General features: G+C 38.2%; 1 protein-coding gene across 5 annotated transcripts in view; it reads right to left on the reverse strand.

Moving 5' to 3' along the window:
- Window positions 1–15,602, reverse strand: part of FANCD2 (FA complementation group D2) — a 46,117-nt gene that overhangs the window by 20,467 nt on the left and 10,048 nt on the right. For 3 of the 5 annotated variants that reach the window (XM_031470846.2, XM_031470845.2, XM_064496261.1), the window contains exons 11-23: window positions 15,049–15,153; window positions 14,445–14,545; window positions 13,976–14,084; window positions 13,708–13,743; window positions 10,465–10,608; window positions 8,828–8,962; window positions 7,451–7,582; window positions 6,191–6,301; window positions 2,943–3,052; window positions 1,844–1,904; window positions 1,061–1,180; window positions 543–616; window positions 100–243 (exon numbers count right to left, since the gene is read on the reverse strand). In XM_031470846.2, coding sequence (XP_031326706.1) covers window positions 100–243; window positions 543–616; window positions 1,061–1,180; window positions 1,844–1,904; window positions 2,943–3,052; window positions 6,191–6,301; window positions 7,451–7,582; window positions 8,828–8,962; window positions 10,465–10,608; window positions 13,708–13,743; window positions 13,976–14,084; window positions 14,445–14,545; window positions 15,049–15,153 — 1,382 coding nt within the window. Of the gene's footprint in view, window positions 1–99; window positions 244–542; window positions 617–1,060; window positions 1,181–1,843; window positions 1,905–2,942; window positions 3,053–6,190; window positions 6,302–7,450; window positions 7,583–8,827; window positions 8,963–10,464; window positions 10,609–13,707; window positions 13,744–13,975; window positions 14,085–14,444; window positions 14,546–15,048; window positions 15,154–15,602 lie in introns of those variants that run through there. The other 2 variants (XM_064496260.1, XR_010384771.1) reach the window with 2 other exon arrangements.

Consider the following 15,602-nt stretch of genomic DNA (forward strand, 5'->3'; position numbering starts at 1 on the left):
CTTTTCAAACAAGTTCCCCACAGAGTACAAGAACTGTGGAATTCCCCGTGAACATTCTAAACACCAACAGAGGTTTTAGAGAAGAAAAAGTGTACTGACTTTTGGTCTGATGCCTGCGAAGTTGGGCTACCCCCATCTTTTGCAAAGTCCTGCGAGAACAAGAGTGGCAGGAGGTTGACGGCAATCCCATCACTACTGTAGTCTTCCAGTCCGTAGAGAGCTTTCACGGGAAATGGGCAGTCACTGTGGAGAGAACCCAGGATCCGATGCCCCAACTCAAGGGTATGCAAGTCTACAGGAGAAACCACTAAAACGAACCAATGTCCCCTATTATGAGGAGAAGTGAGAAAGAGAAGAAATAACAAATGGGGAACCTTTTAGCAATTCTGGAGCTGGGGGTGCCACGGGGTTGGGGTTGGGAGGAAAGAAGCTGTGGGAGTGGTTTAGACTTGACTGAGGTCAAGGACATCCTGAGGTTCGGACCAGTTACGGACATAACTTCTTCGCCAGCACCACCGTGACAGGGGGCGAGCAGTACTTACCCTTCTGGAACAACACAGCTGTCCACCACAAAGGCATCCTGGAACTCATGAAAGATGGTCTGCCCAACCCATTCCTTCCGGAAGCAAAAAAACAAACAAGGCTGTGTAGCCCAGGTGCACGCGCTACAGAGCCCTAAACAAGCTGTTAACCTTTCTAAGCCCCCGTTTCCTCATTTCTAAAAAGAAAGTAACAGGGACACATATTTCATTGTCCTGACGTGGAAAAGATGTAACACATGAAAAATGCTTAAGACAGTGCCTGGCATTCAACAGACGGTGGCTTTCAACTTCATCAGCACCGTTCCATCACCACCATCCTAACCGTCACTGTTGCAATTAGGGGAAGGAGGCCTCCGAAGAGAGGCCTGGGGCAGAGCGAGGTGGACGGCCTTCCCAGTCAGAATGCGGGAGAGCTTACAAGGCCATCTCTTGCTTTTTGCAGCACAGCAGAGAGAGGGGTTTGAAGAATGTGTGGGCCCTCATGCTTCACTGCTTTAAGAAAAGACACTTGGCCTTACCAGGGCTTTTGGAGCCAGCTTTTCTTCCTGGATTAGGTTGGCAAACTCATCATAATAAACTGCAGAGGCCTGAGGAGACTGCTTACTGCACGAATGAACCAACTGCAGCAAGGAGGTCACCTGGAGCAGCCACAGAGAAAGGACGGCTCAGCCCGCGGGCTGCCCATGCTTCCTGAATACCATTCACCCCAATCAGCAGTAAGTTTTCCCTTTCCAACTGCACTGGCAAAGTTCTTATCACCCCCCCTCACCTGAGGTTTTCCTAAGTCTCCTGACCAATCCGTCTCTTTCTGATCTCATCTCTTTTCCAAGCCATCAGACACACGAGCCAGGTTAATTTTTCTAAAGCAAAGCTTGGATTTTGCCATATTTATGTTCAGAAACCCTTAAGGACTACCTCTGTGTAAAAAATTAAATCAAAATGTTTTGATCCACGTTCAGAGCCCTGTTTTCTATCTCCCAACTAGCTCTATCTCCAACTCCCCGATTATACACCTACTTGGCCCTATGCTCCAGTCAATCTGCTAGTCCTCCACCACGGCCCACTGTTTCTACTCTCTAGGAATTTACAGATTAATCAGGGAGATAAGACAGATACAAAACTAAATAAAACCCAAGCTAGTGGATTCTAAAGGCCAAAACAGTGGTACAAATTACAAAAGCTATGAGTTCAGGAAAACGTATTTTGAAAAAAAAGAAGCACTCATCCTAATAAGGTGACAGTGATCAGAAGCAACTCCTCAGTTACTTAAAAACATATCCAACTACACAGCAAGAACTCACCTGTGTGCACTGTTCATCGCTCAGGTCTCCTCTCCCTGGGGTCAAACTGAAAAATCTGCTTCTAAAAACAGATTATTTTACCTTCACTTCTGTAGTATTTTGCAACAACTGCCAATAAATTTAAGAAACTTGCCTTCCCTGGGATGGGAGTGGAGATAAAGTGCACAAGAGCACGGAGGAGTATTTATTTAGGCCATACAGAATGCAGATTAGAGCAAACAATGGCGATCTTAGATGTTTTCAGGGAATGCTAAGTAAGTAATAACCATAAGAGCAAGCACTGGGCATTGTTCTAAATATACAATGCTCTCAACAACTCTGTGAAGTAAATACTATTAATATCTTTATTTCACAGATTTGAGAATACAAAGGCACTGAGAGGTAAAGTAACTTACCCAAGATCATTCAGCTAATAAATAATGGAGCCAGGATTTGACCCCAGACAAGTAGTCTGGCTCCAGAGAATGAACTTTTAACCAGTGTACTATGCAGCCTGTACGGATTACTAATGCTGATTCTACAGATGTTTTCTGAGATCCCAGGAATTCATGACAAATTATTTCCAAAGAGTCTGAACTAAATTCCAATGTCATTTCACAAGGGTAACAATTTATCAAGCCCCAAATCTGATGTTTCTTTTAGATATAATTGTGGCATCAAAGTACAAGGGGGGAAAATTCAGAGAGACTTAATTTGCATCAAACATGATGTTCCAGACAGGAATAACACAGCAATGGAGAAACCTGTATTGTCTAGTGTCTAAGACTAGAGCAGATGCAGAAAAATGCATCCCAGGAGGATTAGGGTTCCCCTTTTCTGGAGACACTTCTAGAACACTATTTCTTGGCAATGTCTAGTTTTAAACCAACAGAATGTATTGACTATAACCATAATTCTGTAAAAACTATATGTTGTATATACATAGTCAAGATTAGAAGGAACATGGAAAAGTGGCAACAAACATACGCCCACTTCTCTTATTATGGTTTCCACGCATCTTCTGTTATAATGATATCTACACAACGTAACACTTTACTTTGTAAGGCAACAGCTAGATTAACTGACCTTAAGCCACAGAAGTCACAATTTCCATGCATACCTGTCTGTCGCCATGATGCCAGCCATGGTGACAGCGCCAATAATACCAATGAGTTTGTACTTGAATATAGTGCTAGAGAGCTGTTTTCGTATCACCAGATGAAGGTCATCCTGCAAGGAAACAATGATAGAAAAAGATGAAGATGCTGGAATGGTACAGCAAAAGAGCCTATGGATATTAGAGCCAAAAAACCTAGAACAGTAAGAGTTCTATCATTTACTAACTGTGTGGTCTTTGGTAAGTCATGTCACCTCTGTGAGTCTCATTTTTTTTTTTAAACTGTAAAATGGGAAAGGTTTTGTAAATATCAGAGACAAATTACAAAAAATTCCAAGAACACTGGGATGTGGTAGACATTCAGTAATAACAACCATTATTGTTACTGTTGTGATACTTGCTTGATATGCACATGTGAATTATTATAATGTTGTTGGCTAATCAGCTAAAATAATCAAATAGAAAATAGTACTTAGAGATAAGTTTAACATGGAGGCAAAAACTACATTAAATCTACTACATGTACATTAAAAACTACAAAACCACTGCGGAAAGAAAGAAGACCTAAATACATGGAAAGATATCCCATGTTCATTAACTAGAAGACTTAACATTGTTAAGATGATCATACCACTCAAAGTGATTATGTACATTCAGTGTAATCCTTATTAAAATTCTAACAGTAGTTTTTGAAGAAAAAGAAAAGCCCATACTAAAATTCATATGGAATTTCAAGAGACCCCAAACAGTCAAAACAATCTTGAAAAAGAACAAATTTGGAGGTCTCACTCTTCCCAATTTTGAAATAACACTGTGCTACCAGCATAAGGACACACATTTAGGCCAACAGAATAGAGCCAAGAAATAAACCCTCATATATATGGTCAATTGATTTTCCACAAAGGTGCCAAGACTCTTCAATGGAGAAAGGACAGTCATTCCAACAAAGGTGCTGGCAAAAAACTGGATACCCCCACACACAAATATGAAGTTGAACCCTTACCTAACATCATATATAAAAATTAACTCAATGTCAATTAATGACTTAAATTTAAGAGCTAAAACTATAAAGCTCTGAAAACATACGGGAAATTTTTCATAACTTTGGATTTGGCAATGGCTTTTTTAATTTGTAATTTTTTTAAAGTACGACATCCAAAGCACCAGAAACAAAAGAAAAAAAAAGATAAATTGGACTTCATCAAAATTGTACCAAAGGACACTACCAAGCATGAAAAGACAATCCACAGAATGAGAGAAAATATGTGCAAATCACGTATCTGATAAGAGATTAATATCCAGAGTATATAAAGTCTTATAAATTAACAAAAAAATTCCATTAAAAAAATGAGCAAAGGTCTTGAATAGACATTTTTCTGAAGAAGATACACAAGGACCAATAAGCACATGAGATGTTCAACATCATTAGTCATCAGGGAAATGCAAATCGAAACCAGTGAGTACACACAGTAGGATGGTTAAACTTAAAACATGGAAAGTACGTGTTGGCAAAGATGTGGAAAAACTGGAGCCCTCTATTCATAGGAATGTAAAATGGTGCAGCCACTGTGGAAAAGTTTGGTGGTTCCTCAAAAATGTTAAACACAGAATCATCATGTCACCCAGCAATTCCACTCCTAAGTATATACCCAAGAGAACTGAAGATAGGGACTCAGATCCTTGTGCATCCATGTTCACAGCAGCACTATTCACAAAAGCCAAAAGGTGGGAAAAAAAGTCAGTATCCATCAATGGATGAACGGATGACTTTTGGTCTAGACATACAATAGAACATTATTCAGCCATAAAAAGGAATAAAGCTCTGATAAACCCTACAACACAGATGAACTGTGAACACATGCTAACTGTAGTAAGCCAGACACAGAGGGACAAATGTTGTATGACTCTACCTAAATGAAGTACCTAGAACAGGCAAATTCACAGACAGAAAGTAGATTAGAGGTTATCGAGGCGTAGATAAAGGGAAATGGGGAATTACTGCTTAATGGGTACATTATTTCTGTTTGGGATGATGAAAAACTTCTGGAAGTGGATAGGGGCAATGGTGCACAACACTGTAAATGTACTTAGTCCCACTGAGCTGTACATTTAAAAGCGGTTAATAGTACAATTTATGTTACGTATATTTTACCACAACTAAAAAATAAAAGGATGTAGTTCTATTATTACTGATGTAACAAATCTTAATGTAAGAAATCTTCAAAACATGCTGCTAAATGAAAAAAGCAAGATGTAGAACAAAAGGGCAAGGTGTGGAATATAGGTATATAGGCAAATTCAAATTTGTTAACACTCAGAACATCTCAGAAAGCTATAAGCTAGTTAACAGTGATTGCCGTCAGAGAACCAGATGCCTAGAGGACTGAGAGGCAGGGAACTTATTTTTCACTACCTTTGCATACCTTGTGAATTTTGTACCGTGTGTGTATTTACCAAGACCCCCTTTTTTTTTAGTTTAAAAAAAAAAAGTGCTGGTTGTTCAAAGTCACAGTCCAGCAAGGATTACTGCCACAAGGTGGCACTACAGATACCAAAGAGCTGAGTTATGATTCCAACCTAACCTAATTTAGTCCCTTCGCCTGGCTTTTTCAGTGTTGTCCACAACTGAGAGTAGGCCCAAGTGGAGCTCACATTAGATGGAGACGTTCCTCAGGGAACATGAGAATTGTCTGCGTCCCCACAGCATGCAGTACAGAACTTGAATGACTTTTCCTCCTCAGTTTCGTAATTAGCTGAATACAGACCCATTTTCACCGTAACAGACTAAGCTCCTTGAGGACAGAACGTCTAATATACCTACCATCTCAGAGCCTGACACACAGCAGGCACTTTGTGTTTGCCATAAGAAAAGAATAAATAAGGCAAAGCAGGGGTATGGGATTAAGAGGTACAAACTATCAGGTATGAAATAAACTACAAGGATATAGTGCACAACACAGGGAATACAGCCAATGTTTCATGAAAGTTATGAACGGAGTATAACCTTTAAAAATCGTGAATTACTGTGTTTACACCTGTAACTTATATAATATTGCACATCAACTATGCTTCAATTAAAAAAACAATAAAAAATAGTGTCCCTGCTTGGAAAAAAAAGAAAAGAATAAACAAATACTAGGACTACAGCTACATATTCAAATTTCTCCTACTGCACAGGCTGCAGTAATTGCGTTCAGCAAGTTTCAACTAAAGAAGTTTACAAGATTCTTTCTCAAGACACGGCCTCTTACCTGGATGTGATTGTTGGCTTCATGCTGTTTGCTAAATGCCAGTATGCTGAGCGTATAGAAGAGTTTTCGTATCTGCTGAGGCAACATATTATCCAGATAATCTAGAATACCCTGGCAGAAAAAAATGCCAATCATGACGTTAGTAACTAACATTTTTTTCCCCTTAAATAAAGAAACTAAAATCCTCATAAGAGGCACACGTATAGACAACCAGGAAACCAGGAAACCTCGAGTTTTCTAAACTAGGCTCAGAGCCCAAAGGGCTAACATTCTGCTTAGTCATCCCAACCTACCTCCTAGCTCTCCATATTCTTTTCCACACTTCCCTTTTGCCTAGTGAAAACAGTATTCTGCCAAAAGTTGTATCTCTGATCTTATTTCTCAGCTTCTACTCCATCAATTACTTATTAATTGTCTACAGATGTAGGAGGAGTCACAAGGGAACTACTTACATTTTGACTTCGGGCAAAACCACAGTTTTCTCATCCCTAATACGGGGGTAACGTAGTTATCTTTCAAAGCCCAGGTGTGATTATGTCAAACCCCTACTAAAACCTGTAACAGCTCCCTACCATCCATGATGTAAAGCTGAAACTCTTTAGCATGGTATTTAAGATCCTTCACAATCTGGCCCTGCCCTGTGTCTTCCCAGCCTCACCTCCAACCACCTCTTACCACGCATCCTGCTCCCCAGCCACGCTAATCTACTAGTCTTCCCTCAGGTGCACCACGGACGTGGGTGCCACTCTGCTTCTGTTCAAACTGTTCTCTACCTAGATGTACTTTCCTTGCTTTTTCTTATTAGATCATTCCCACCCTTCAGGAACCACTCAAATATTATCTCATCTTTGAAGACTTGTCCAGTTTCCTAGGCCAAATTAATTATTCCTGCTCTGGTGTATCTAGCGCTTCATTAGAGAATTCATCATGTTGCACTTACAGTGACTTACTTATGTGTATCACTTCCTATCATCAAAGGCAAAGACTGACTTTTATATCCACAGCACCTAGAATACAGCCTGGCACGTAGTTAGGTATAAAGAAGTATTCACTGAGTGAACCAACACGCAGGTAGATGAGTTATTTTTTCCATTATTTCCCCATCACCTCACCTCCATCCCACCCCCTCCTACCAATTATATAGTGCTCAATCTCTAGAGTACAAAATAAACTGCTGCTAACTAGTAGACATCAGGTATCTCACAGGTATGTGCAAGAAAGAAAAATAATTCAGCATATGTCAAGGGTAGGACTAGATACCTTCACAAAGACAGCATTCAGTCTCATAGCAGATGGGTTCAGAACTACCAACTCTAGGAGGACATCCAACGCAATATCAACCTCGGCTTCGTTCCCACTGCAGATATGGGTCACCAGGGCACCAATCACTTCCTAAGTGGAGAAGAGTCAGTAGGACAGTGTGAAGCAAAAATATGGTACAGCCATCTAAAAGAAGTTCTGGCCTGAAGCCATTCCAATCTCAACTTGGTTAAAATGCCAACCTACTCTATTCCATTGTCTAAATCCATTAACTAGTTTCCATTAACGTTAGTCTCAGGAGGCTTAGGATTCTGCCGCCACTTAAAACGACACTACCATCCAGTCTTGATTTATTTCCCATAATTTACCAGTGAGCACTATCTAAGCCCTCTTGATTTTGCTCCTTGGTGTAGTCTTTCTCCTTCTTTTTCTCATATTGGTTAAATATTATCCATTAAGGTGTGATTGTGCTTAATCTACTGAATTTACTGAAAAGGTGGCACTCAAGGAGCTAAAGATTTTAAAGGTTTTTATAAGTTAGATTTGTATGTTTCAAACAAACATGGGTCACAACAGTGTCTCTAAGACATTAAGATGGTTCCCAAAAAGTCTTAGCTGTCACTCTCCCTCTCATTCACACTGCTCCACACCGAGTCACGTGGTCCTCAGTGCAGCAGCTATCTCATGTCAGCGCAATCTACTGCTCTGCTTTAAATTTGAAAAATTTTGTCCTCATTTTTAAAAGTTCCATTCAAATGTGCTTTAATGTTGTTAATAAAGAGAGAGCATTTATAACCAATACAAAATAAGACCCTTTGTTTTCATAATTACTTTCTGCAAGTACAGCCCTCCATCTCTGGATATGTGCTACTAAATTGGATGTCTCACATTCATGGGAATGAGGAATCATTCTGAGTTTCTCTCAGGTATTTCTCCTTCATTTCTTTTCCACCACTCTCTTCTAGAGGACAACTCTGGGATCGATTGGCAGTTGACTCTTGGCAGCTCAGTGGTAAAGCTGCCATTCCTGTACTGTGAAAACTGCACCATAACCTCTCCTGTACTGTGAAAACTGCACCATAATCTCAGCCCTTTAAGCCAACAATTATTTGAAGTAGACTGGAGCTGGACCTTCATTTTAGACACAGAGAATTTTACAGCTCAAAACACAAGAGTTAGACCCTCCAGTCCAGTCTCTTCGTTTTACTGACACTAGGACTAGAACGAAGTTTTCCCAACTCCCAGGTCAGAATTCTTTTTCCTTCAATGCCTTCCAACCAGCAAGAAATAAACATCAGGTCACATGTAAGTCACTTGGGACTGCATTTCTTTCCTTTTCCCTGTTTCCTCCTTTCCAAAATAAGTATTTCAACATACCTGCTGGCAGTAAGTGTCAAAAAACTTAAATGCATATTTGTACAGGAGACTGCCAAACAAAATTATGCTCTGGTGTGAGGAGTGCAACAAAGTCTGAGCCAGCGACAAAATGGATGGACAAACATCCTTAAGAACCTTGAGGGAAGAGGAGACAGAAATGAATCTGTGGGAGAAACTGAGTTATCACAGCACCTGGAGTTGCTACCGCTAACCCTTTTAAGATGCCAGAGTCCTCACCAATTATCATTTTACCTGGAGGAAACTTAATCTTTGTTTTACTCAGAATAATCATCATTCTGAGTTTCTCTCAGGATCAGTGGGATTCAATATATGAGTAAGAATTGACCTTGAAGATCAAAGAAGTTAATTACATGCCTGATAGCTTGTAATCTGTTCCTATCTGCCCAATATGGAACTAGAATCCAGATCTTCTAAACCCCAATTTCCTCACTTAATCATACTGCCTCCCTGGGGATACACTGGGCCTGCTCTGCCTTGGCTGTGATTTGACAGCAGTCTATAAAGTTTAATGCTAATTAAATTGATTTCTTTTAAAGAACACCAAGAGGAGAACTGATCATGTCCTACCAGGAGGCAATAGATGGACATTAATGGAACCAGAGTAAAGAACCAATTATTAAGTCCAGTTTCTTTACTGATATCACAATTTTTAAAAATCTTAAATTAAGCACTGAAATGGGTATAATGCTTTACTGAGGAAAATGCAATAAAAAATTATACATGGTTTCTGCCCTATGCAAAATTATAGTCCAAAACACAAATCATGGCCAAAAAAAAAACACAGAAAGAACTGAAAAATAAAACAATACAAACTTTAAATCCATTCCTAAATAGAACATCTGAAGACCCAACTACATATTCTCATTAGTTCCTAAGCCACGTCCCAAACCACTGGTTTACCCAGTTTTCTAAGAAGGTATACACTGCTAGTATCGTGAATATTCACGTGGAAAACACCATTCTTAGCTTATAAAGTTCCCATTTGAATGGTTTACATTTCAACTGGAATGATCATCTCACAGTGCTAAATGGCTGCATAGTGATAGTTCAACAGATGCATAATTATGTCTCTACCAGCATTCCTCTGATCCTGTTATGCTCAGGGCTTTTACAAACTACTTCAAACAGGATACAGAAGGCAAGTTTGTCAAAGCTGCAGATCACAGATTGCTAGAGAAAATGATTAATATAAAATTAAGATTCAAAAGTCTCAAAGGCTTGAACAATGGGCAGAAACAAATAAGATGAAATTTTATATGGGAGCTATAAAGCTTCCCATGTTAGGTTAAAAATCAAGTTACATAAGAAACTAGAAGACCTGAATGACAACATTTAGTATAAGAAAGAACTTGGGGTTTGAATCTAGTAAGTTCAACATAACCAATTTTGTGACTTTTTTGTTAGAGATGAAAACCACACTTAGTTTGGCTTTATTAAATCATAATGTGTCACTCAAGGTAAGTAATAATCCTGCTATGTTCTGAAGTATACAGAGCTCCCTGTCACAGATCAACACCTGGCAAAGGTGCTGTCGTCATGATTCTCACACAGGGTAGAAAAGGCTAAAAAGAACTCTCTTTAACCTTCAGACTAATGCTTGATTCTCTGACACTTACCAAGTAATGAACACAGAACGTGCCCTGCAGCAGCTGTTCCTGAAAGCAGCCTGACCGAATCTTACTTCTTAGCACCCTCTCAACGTACTTCTTTGTCTGAGCGTTGGTGCTGTAGATGATGAGAAGCACTGCCAGGTCAAAAGTCTGTTGTCAACAAATATGCAACAACAGGAAAACAGTTTAATAAATCAGTACATTGACTACAACAAAACAGCAGCTCTCAACTTTTTCCCATTAAAACAAAGAACACTCATTTTGCACAACTTACTTCCACGGGAGTACCTACATTTTTATAAAACCCAGAAATACTTTTCAGAGAAATAAAGTACCATAACTAATTACCACTGCTATCTTTTAAGAAAATAATGGAATACAAGCAAAAGGGGTATTACAGAAATAACTTTGACTATCATATTTATTAAGGAAAAGATTAAATCACACAGCAATTTCAGTCTATATTTTCTTTTTCTTTTTTTTTAACATTTCTTATTGATTTATAATCATTTTACAATGTTGTGTCAAATTCCAGTGTAGAGCACAATTTTCAGTTATTCATGAACATATATATATTCATTATATTTTCATTATTATAGAAAAATTACTTAGTGAAAAGTTGGATTGTAAATGTCTGTCAATGTAAATTACGGTTACTTTCAGAATATTGTACAGCCATTAAAAATGAGGGAGGCTGTATTTTTTGACAAAGACATTCATGACATGTTGTGAAGTTAAAAAGCAAGCTGCAATAATCACAGTAAAATTCTATTTTTGCAAAAACAATGTGCATGTACACATATGTGTAAGCATGCCTGTACTTGCACACACATACAACTTGTATATGAACAGGAAGAAATCTGAAAGAATGATTACAACTGAAGAGTGGCACAGAGAGTGGACAGAAATTCTTTTTTTTTTTTTGGAGATTAATATTTTATTCCATTGCAATTAGTATGGGAAATCACATGGAAACTTTAACACATTTTCAGATTACTTGGGGGGCTTCTCCCCAGTTAGCTTGTATTACCTATGTTAAAAAAGGAGGGGGGGTTAAAAGTCAAGGATAAAAAAGAAAAAAGAAGTAACTGGAACTCATACAACTCAACAGCAAAACAAACAAATAATCTAATTAAAAAACAGGCAGAGAATCTCAATAGATGTTTTTCCAGAAAAGACGTACAGATAGCCAACCTACATGAAAACATGTTCAACATCACTAATCATCAGGAAAATATAAATCAAAACCACAGTGACATATCATTGCACACCTGTTAGAATGGCTATCATCAAAAAGACAAAAAATAACAAGTGTTGGCAAGGATGTAGAGAAAAGGGAACCCCTGGGCATTGTTGGTGGGAATGTAAACTGCTGCAATCACTATGGAAAAAGGATGGACATTCCTCAAAAGGTTGAAAACAGAACACAAGATCCAGCAATTCCATTTCTGCCTTTTCATCTGAAGAAAAGAAAAACACTAATATCTGCACCTTCATATAGAACATTATTTATAATAGTCAAGACATGGAAACAACCCAACTTGTCCACTGATGGATGACTGGATAAAGAAAACGTGATACACACACACAAGAATATTTATTATTCAGTCATGGAAAGAACAAAATCTTGCTTTTTGCAGTACCATGGATGAAACTTGAGGGCATTACGCAAAGTGAAACAGGTCACACAAAGACAAATATCATATGATCTCAATTATATGTGGAATCCAAGAAACAAAACAAACAAAAATGAGCTCACAGATACAGAGAACAGATTAGTGGTTGCCAGAGGTGGGGGCAGGGTGTGGGTGAAATGGGTAAAAGGGGTCAAAAGGTACAGATTTCCAGTTATAAAATAAATAAATTATGGGGATGTAACATACAGCATGGTGAATGTAGTTAATAATATACTGTACTGCACATCTGAAAGTTGCTAAGAGAGTAGGTCTTAAAAGTTCTCATCGGGAGAGGGTATAGCTCAGTGGCAGACTGTGTGCTTAGCATGCACAAGGTCCTGGGTTCAATCCCCAGTACCACTATTAAAAATAAATAAGTAAATAAATAAATCTAATTACCTCCCTCCTAACCAAAAAGTTCTCATCACAATGTATAGTGATAGACATTAACTAGACTTACTGCAATACTTAACTGCATTTTGCAATATATACAAATATAAACTTATACTACACACTTGAAACTAATATGCTACACATAATTACAACTCAACAAAAAAAAGACATTGAAAAAAGATATTTTAATAAAGGTTAGATATTCTAATTAATAAAAGCAAAAACAACAAATTACTTGGGCCATCCCTTCACTGAAGGCCCCACTCATTTAGACACCAAAATTGAGATTCATTATAGCAAAACAGAACACAGCTATTCAAAATGACAATAAAGACAATGCAGAAGCATGCAAAATGTTTATGATACAATGTCAAAAGAAAAAAATCAATACAAAATTATACAATGATTAGAAATCTGTAAAAATAGCTATGCAGGAGGCCAAGGGTTATGCAGAAATAAAAATGGCTATCTTAGGGTATTTTGATTCTCCGCCCTCACGACCACAAAAAATTACTAAGTTCTTCATTGTTTTATTCAATATCACAAAATCTTTTAAAATAGTCATCTAACAACTGAATAATCAAACTAGCAAAACCCCACAAAACAAAACAGATTCCAATTAAATAAAATTCTTAAAGGGAACTGATCAGTACACAAAAACCTCAATCATCTGGCTTCTTGACTGAAGAAAGTATTTTGAGAGTTAAGTCAGACTCCACACCATCACCTTGATGGTAAATGAACTGTTTGATTCACTCTGGTCAAGCAAAGTAAAATAAAGCATGAAATGCCATTATCTTGACAATTCCATGTGGTGGGAGGAAGGACAACCAGATAGGAAAGGGACCTGACTACCTGACTCATGACCCAGGTGCCTCTAGTATTCACCTCCTCAAAGGAGGGTACTTGGCTTCTTTGACCACAATTCACTATGCTTGTTTGGAATGTTAAGATTTCCCCTCATGGATGTTTTATTTTATTTTATTGCCAGAATAAAGACCATCTGGCAAGTCACCCCTTCAGATTATCTTCCTTAGGCAGCTAATGTTTATTAGAGCAGATACAAAAGGCACAGAAGGGATGACTGGAGGGAGCGGAGAAAGAAAGCAGGAAGGAGAACCAGCCAACATCCCTAATTTTACATCTGCAATACTTAAGATTTATAGTACATGAACATTACCTTGTGTTCAGATGCGGAGGCAGTGCTTTCAATTGCCTGGAAAAACAAGGGTCACAGAAATATTACAATATATAAGAACACCTTTCACCTTATTCAGCATGCTCTGCTCTTACATAAGAACTACTCTACCCATCTGGCAACCATTATCTATTATTTTTACTTGACTGACTTTTAAGATTTTGATTTCAATCTACCTCTACTTACACATCTGTTAATGACTGCCACCCACTTCCTCCTTAATGTTCAAACTTTCAAAGACCATACTCACCTTAATCCAGGCTTCTGGAATAACTCTCTCATATCTAACAGCTGACTTTATCACATCAAAGAGGAGAGTAACACAGTCCTTGTCACTGTTTTCTTGAATTCCTGAAGAACTACAAGCAGGAGAGGGGGGGAAAATCATCCTTCCACTTACCAGAGAGGAACCTATAAAATCTGGGCTCCTATTTACTAGCCATGTGCCTTAAAACAAGTCACAGCTTCATGTGTGAAATGGGTAATAAACTGGTACTGCAGTCTGGGATTGATCTGAACAGCCAAAGGAACGAATGTGCATGCGCACACACACGTATAAACATGATCTGAAAACTGTATAGTAGTACATCATTGTAGTATTACTACCATTATTGATAGTTCTAAGTATTAAGATATTCTGTCCTGGCTTCAGGATAAATGTCAGAAAACTTTCCTTGTCTATGTGAGAAAAAAGGTAGTAACTGTCCATGACTTTATACCTTGTTTGGCCTTTAGTTTTCAACTTGCTTTGAGAAGCCTGAAACAATGAAGGCAAAATACAATGCTGCAGATCCAACTCCTCCCGAAGCTCAGCAATTACCTAAGGCAAATAAATATTAGCTATGTGTTCTGCTCACTCATATAGGACAGGCACAATCCATTCTCTAAACAGGAGAACCGTAACAATCTCCTGAAAGACTGAGGAAGAAGAATTACTAACTGTACTGCTACACAAGGCATTTTTAAAGGGAGTTGATGAAGATAGCTACTGCAAACAGAGCACATCATGTCCTTTAAGAGTCCAGAATTCCTCGAGGCCTTACACTAAAAGAGCAAACATAACCTGTAGTGGCTAACACAGAACAACAAATCTGGCTAATAGCGCCATTCTCTCCCCTGAATACTATCTGGATGAATCAGCATTATCAGTTTTGGGACAGGGAAGAGGAGCTGGAACTATTAATTTAAATAATCTATCCTGATGTATCTTCCTCTAGGTTAGTCTTGTTTTTATTGCCGAGTTTCACCAGGGCATCACTGCTATTCTCTGTTCTCTCCAGGATCCAGTACCCTATCAGTGTTTGTTGGGAAGTAGTGAGGTACCTCAAATGCATCCACAATTGTTATAGAATGAAGAATGAACTTGACTATCACAGGTAAATCGTCCAATGTGACAGATGACAGCTTACTCATCACCAACTGGCGGACCTAAACATAAAAAGCATCCCTGAAAACCTTACATATTTTCATGTCAATACCTCAATCTAATACTGACTTGTTAGGTAAAATTAGAAAAATTACTTCTCCCACTCTTTTTTCTCATTTATAATTTCAGAAGAAAAACACTTCATTTTTCTTTTTCCAAATTACAAGCTTTCAATTGTTAATGCTACAGGTTCTTCAAAACAGGTGATTAGTGTGCAAGAGTTATTATCTTACATTTTGGAGCACTAATTTTCCACTAGCTAGAGGAATGTACAAAAAATTGGGTATTTCTATGGGGAACAGTTTTGTAAATATGTAGGCAATATAGAAGATTTCCATAAAGACTTACTGCTTAAAAACAGAGCAGCAAATCTATCATAGTATGGCACATGAAATGCATTAAAAAGGAAAAAAGAGAGCAAATGTCATTCAGCATTGTTTCAAAATGAAAT

The sequence above is a fragment of the Camelus dromedarius genome, chromosome 17, assembly GCF_036321535.1.
Source record: "Camelus dromedarius isolate mCamDro1 chromosome 17, mCamDro1.pat, whole genome shotgun sequence".
Classification (NCBI taxonomy): Eukaryota; Metazoa; Chordata; class Mammalia; order Artiodactyla; family Camelidae; genus Camelus; species Camelus dromedarius.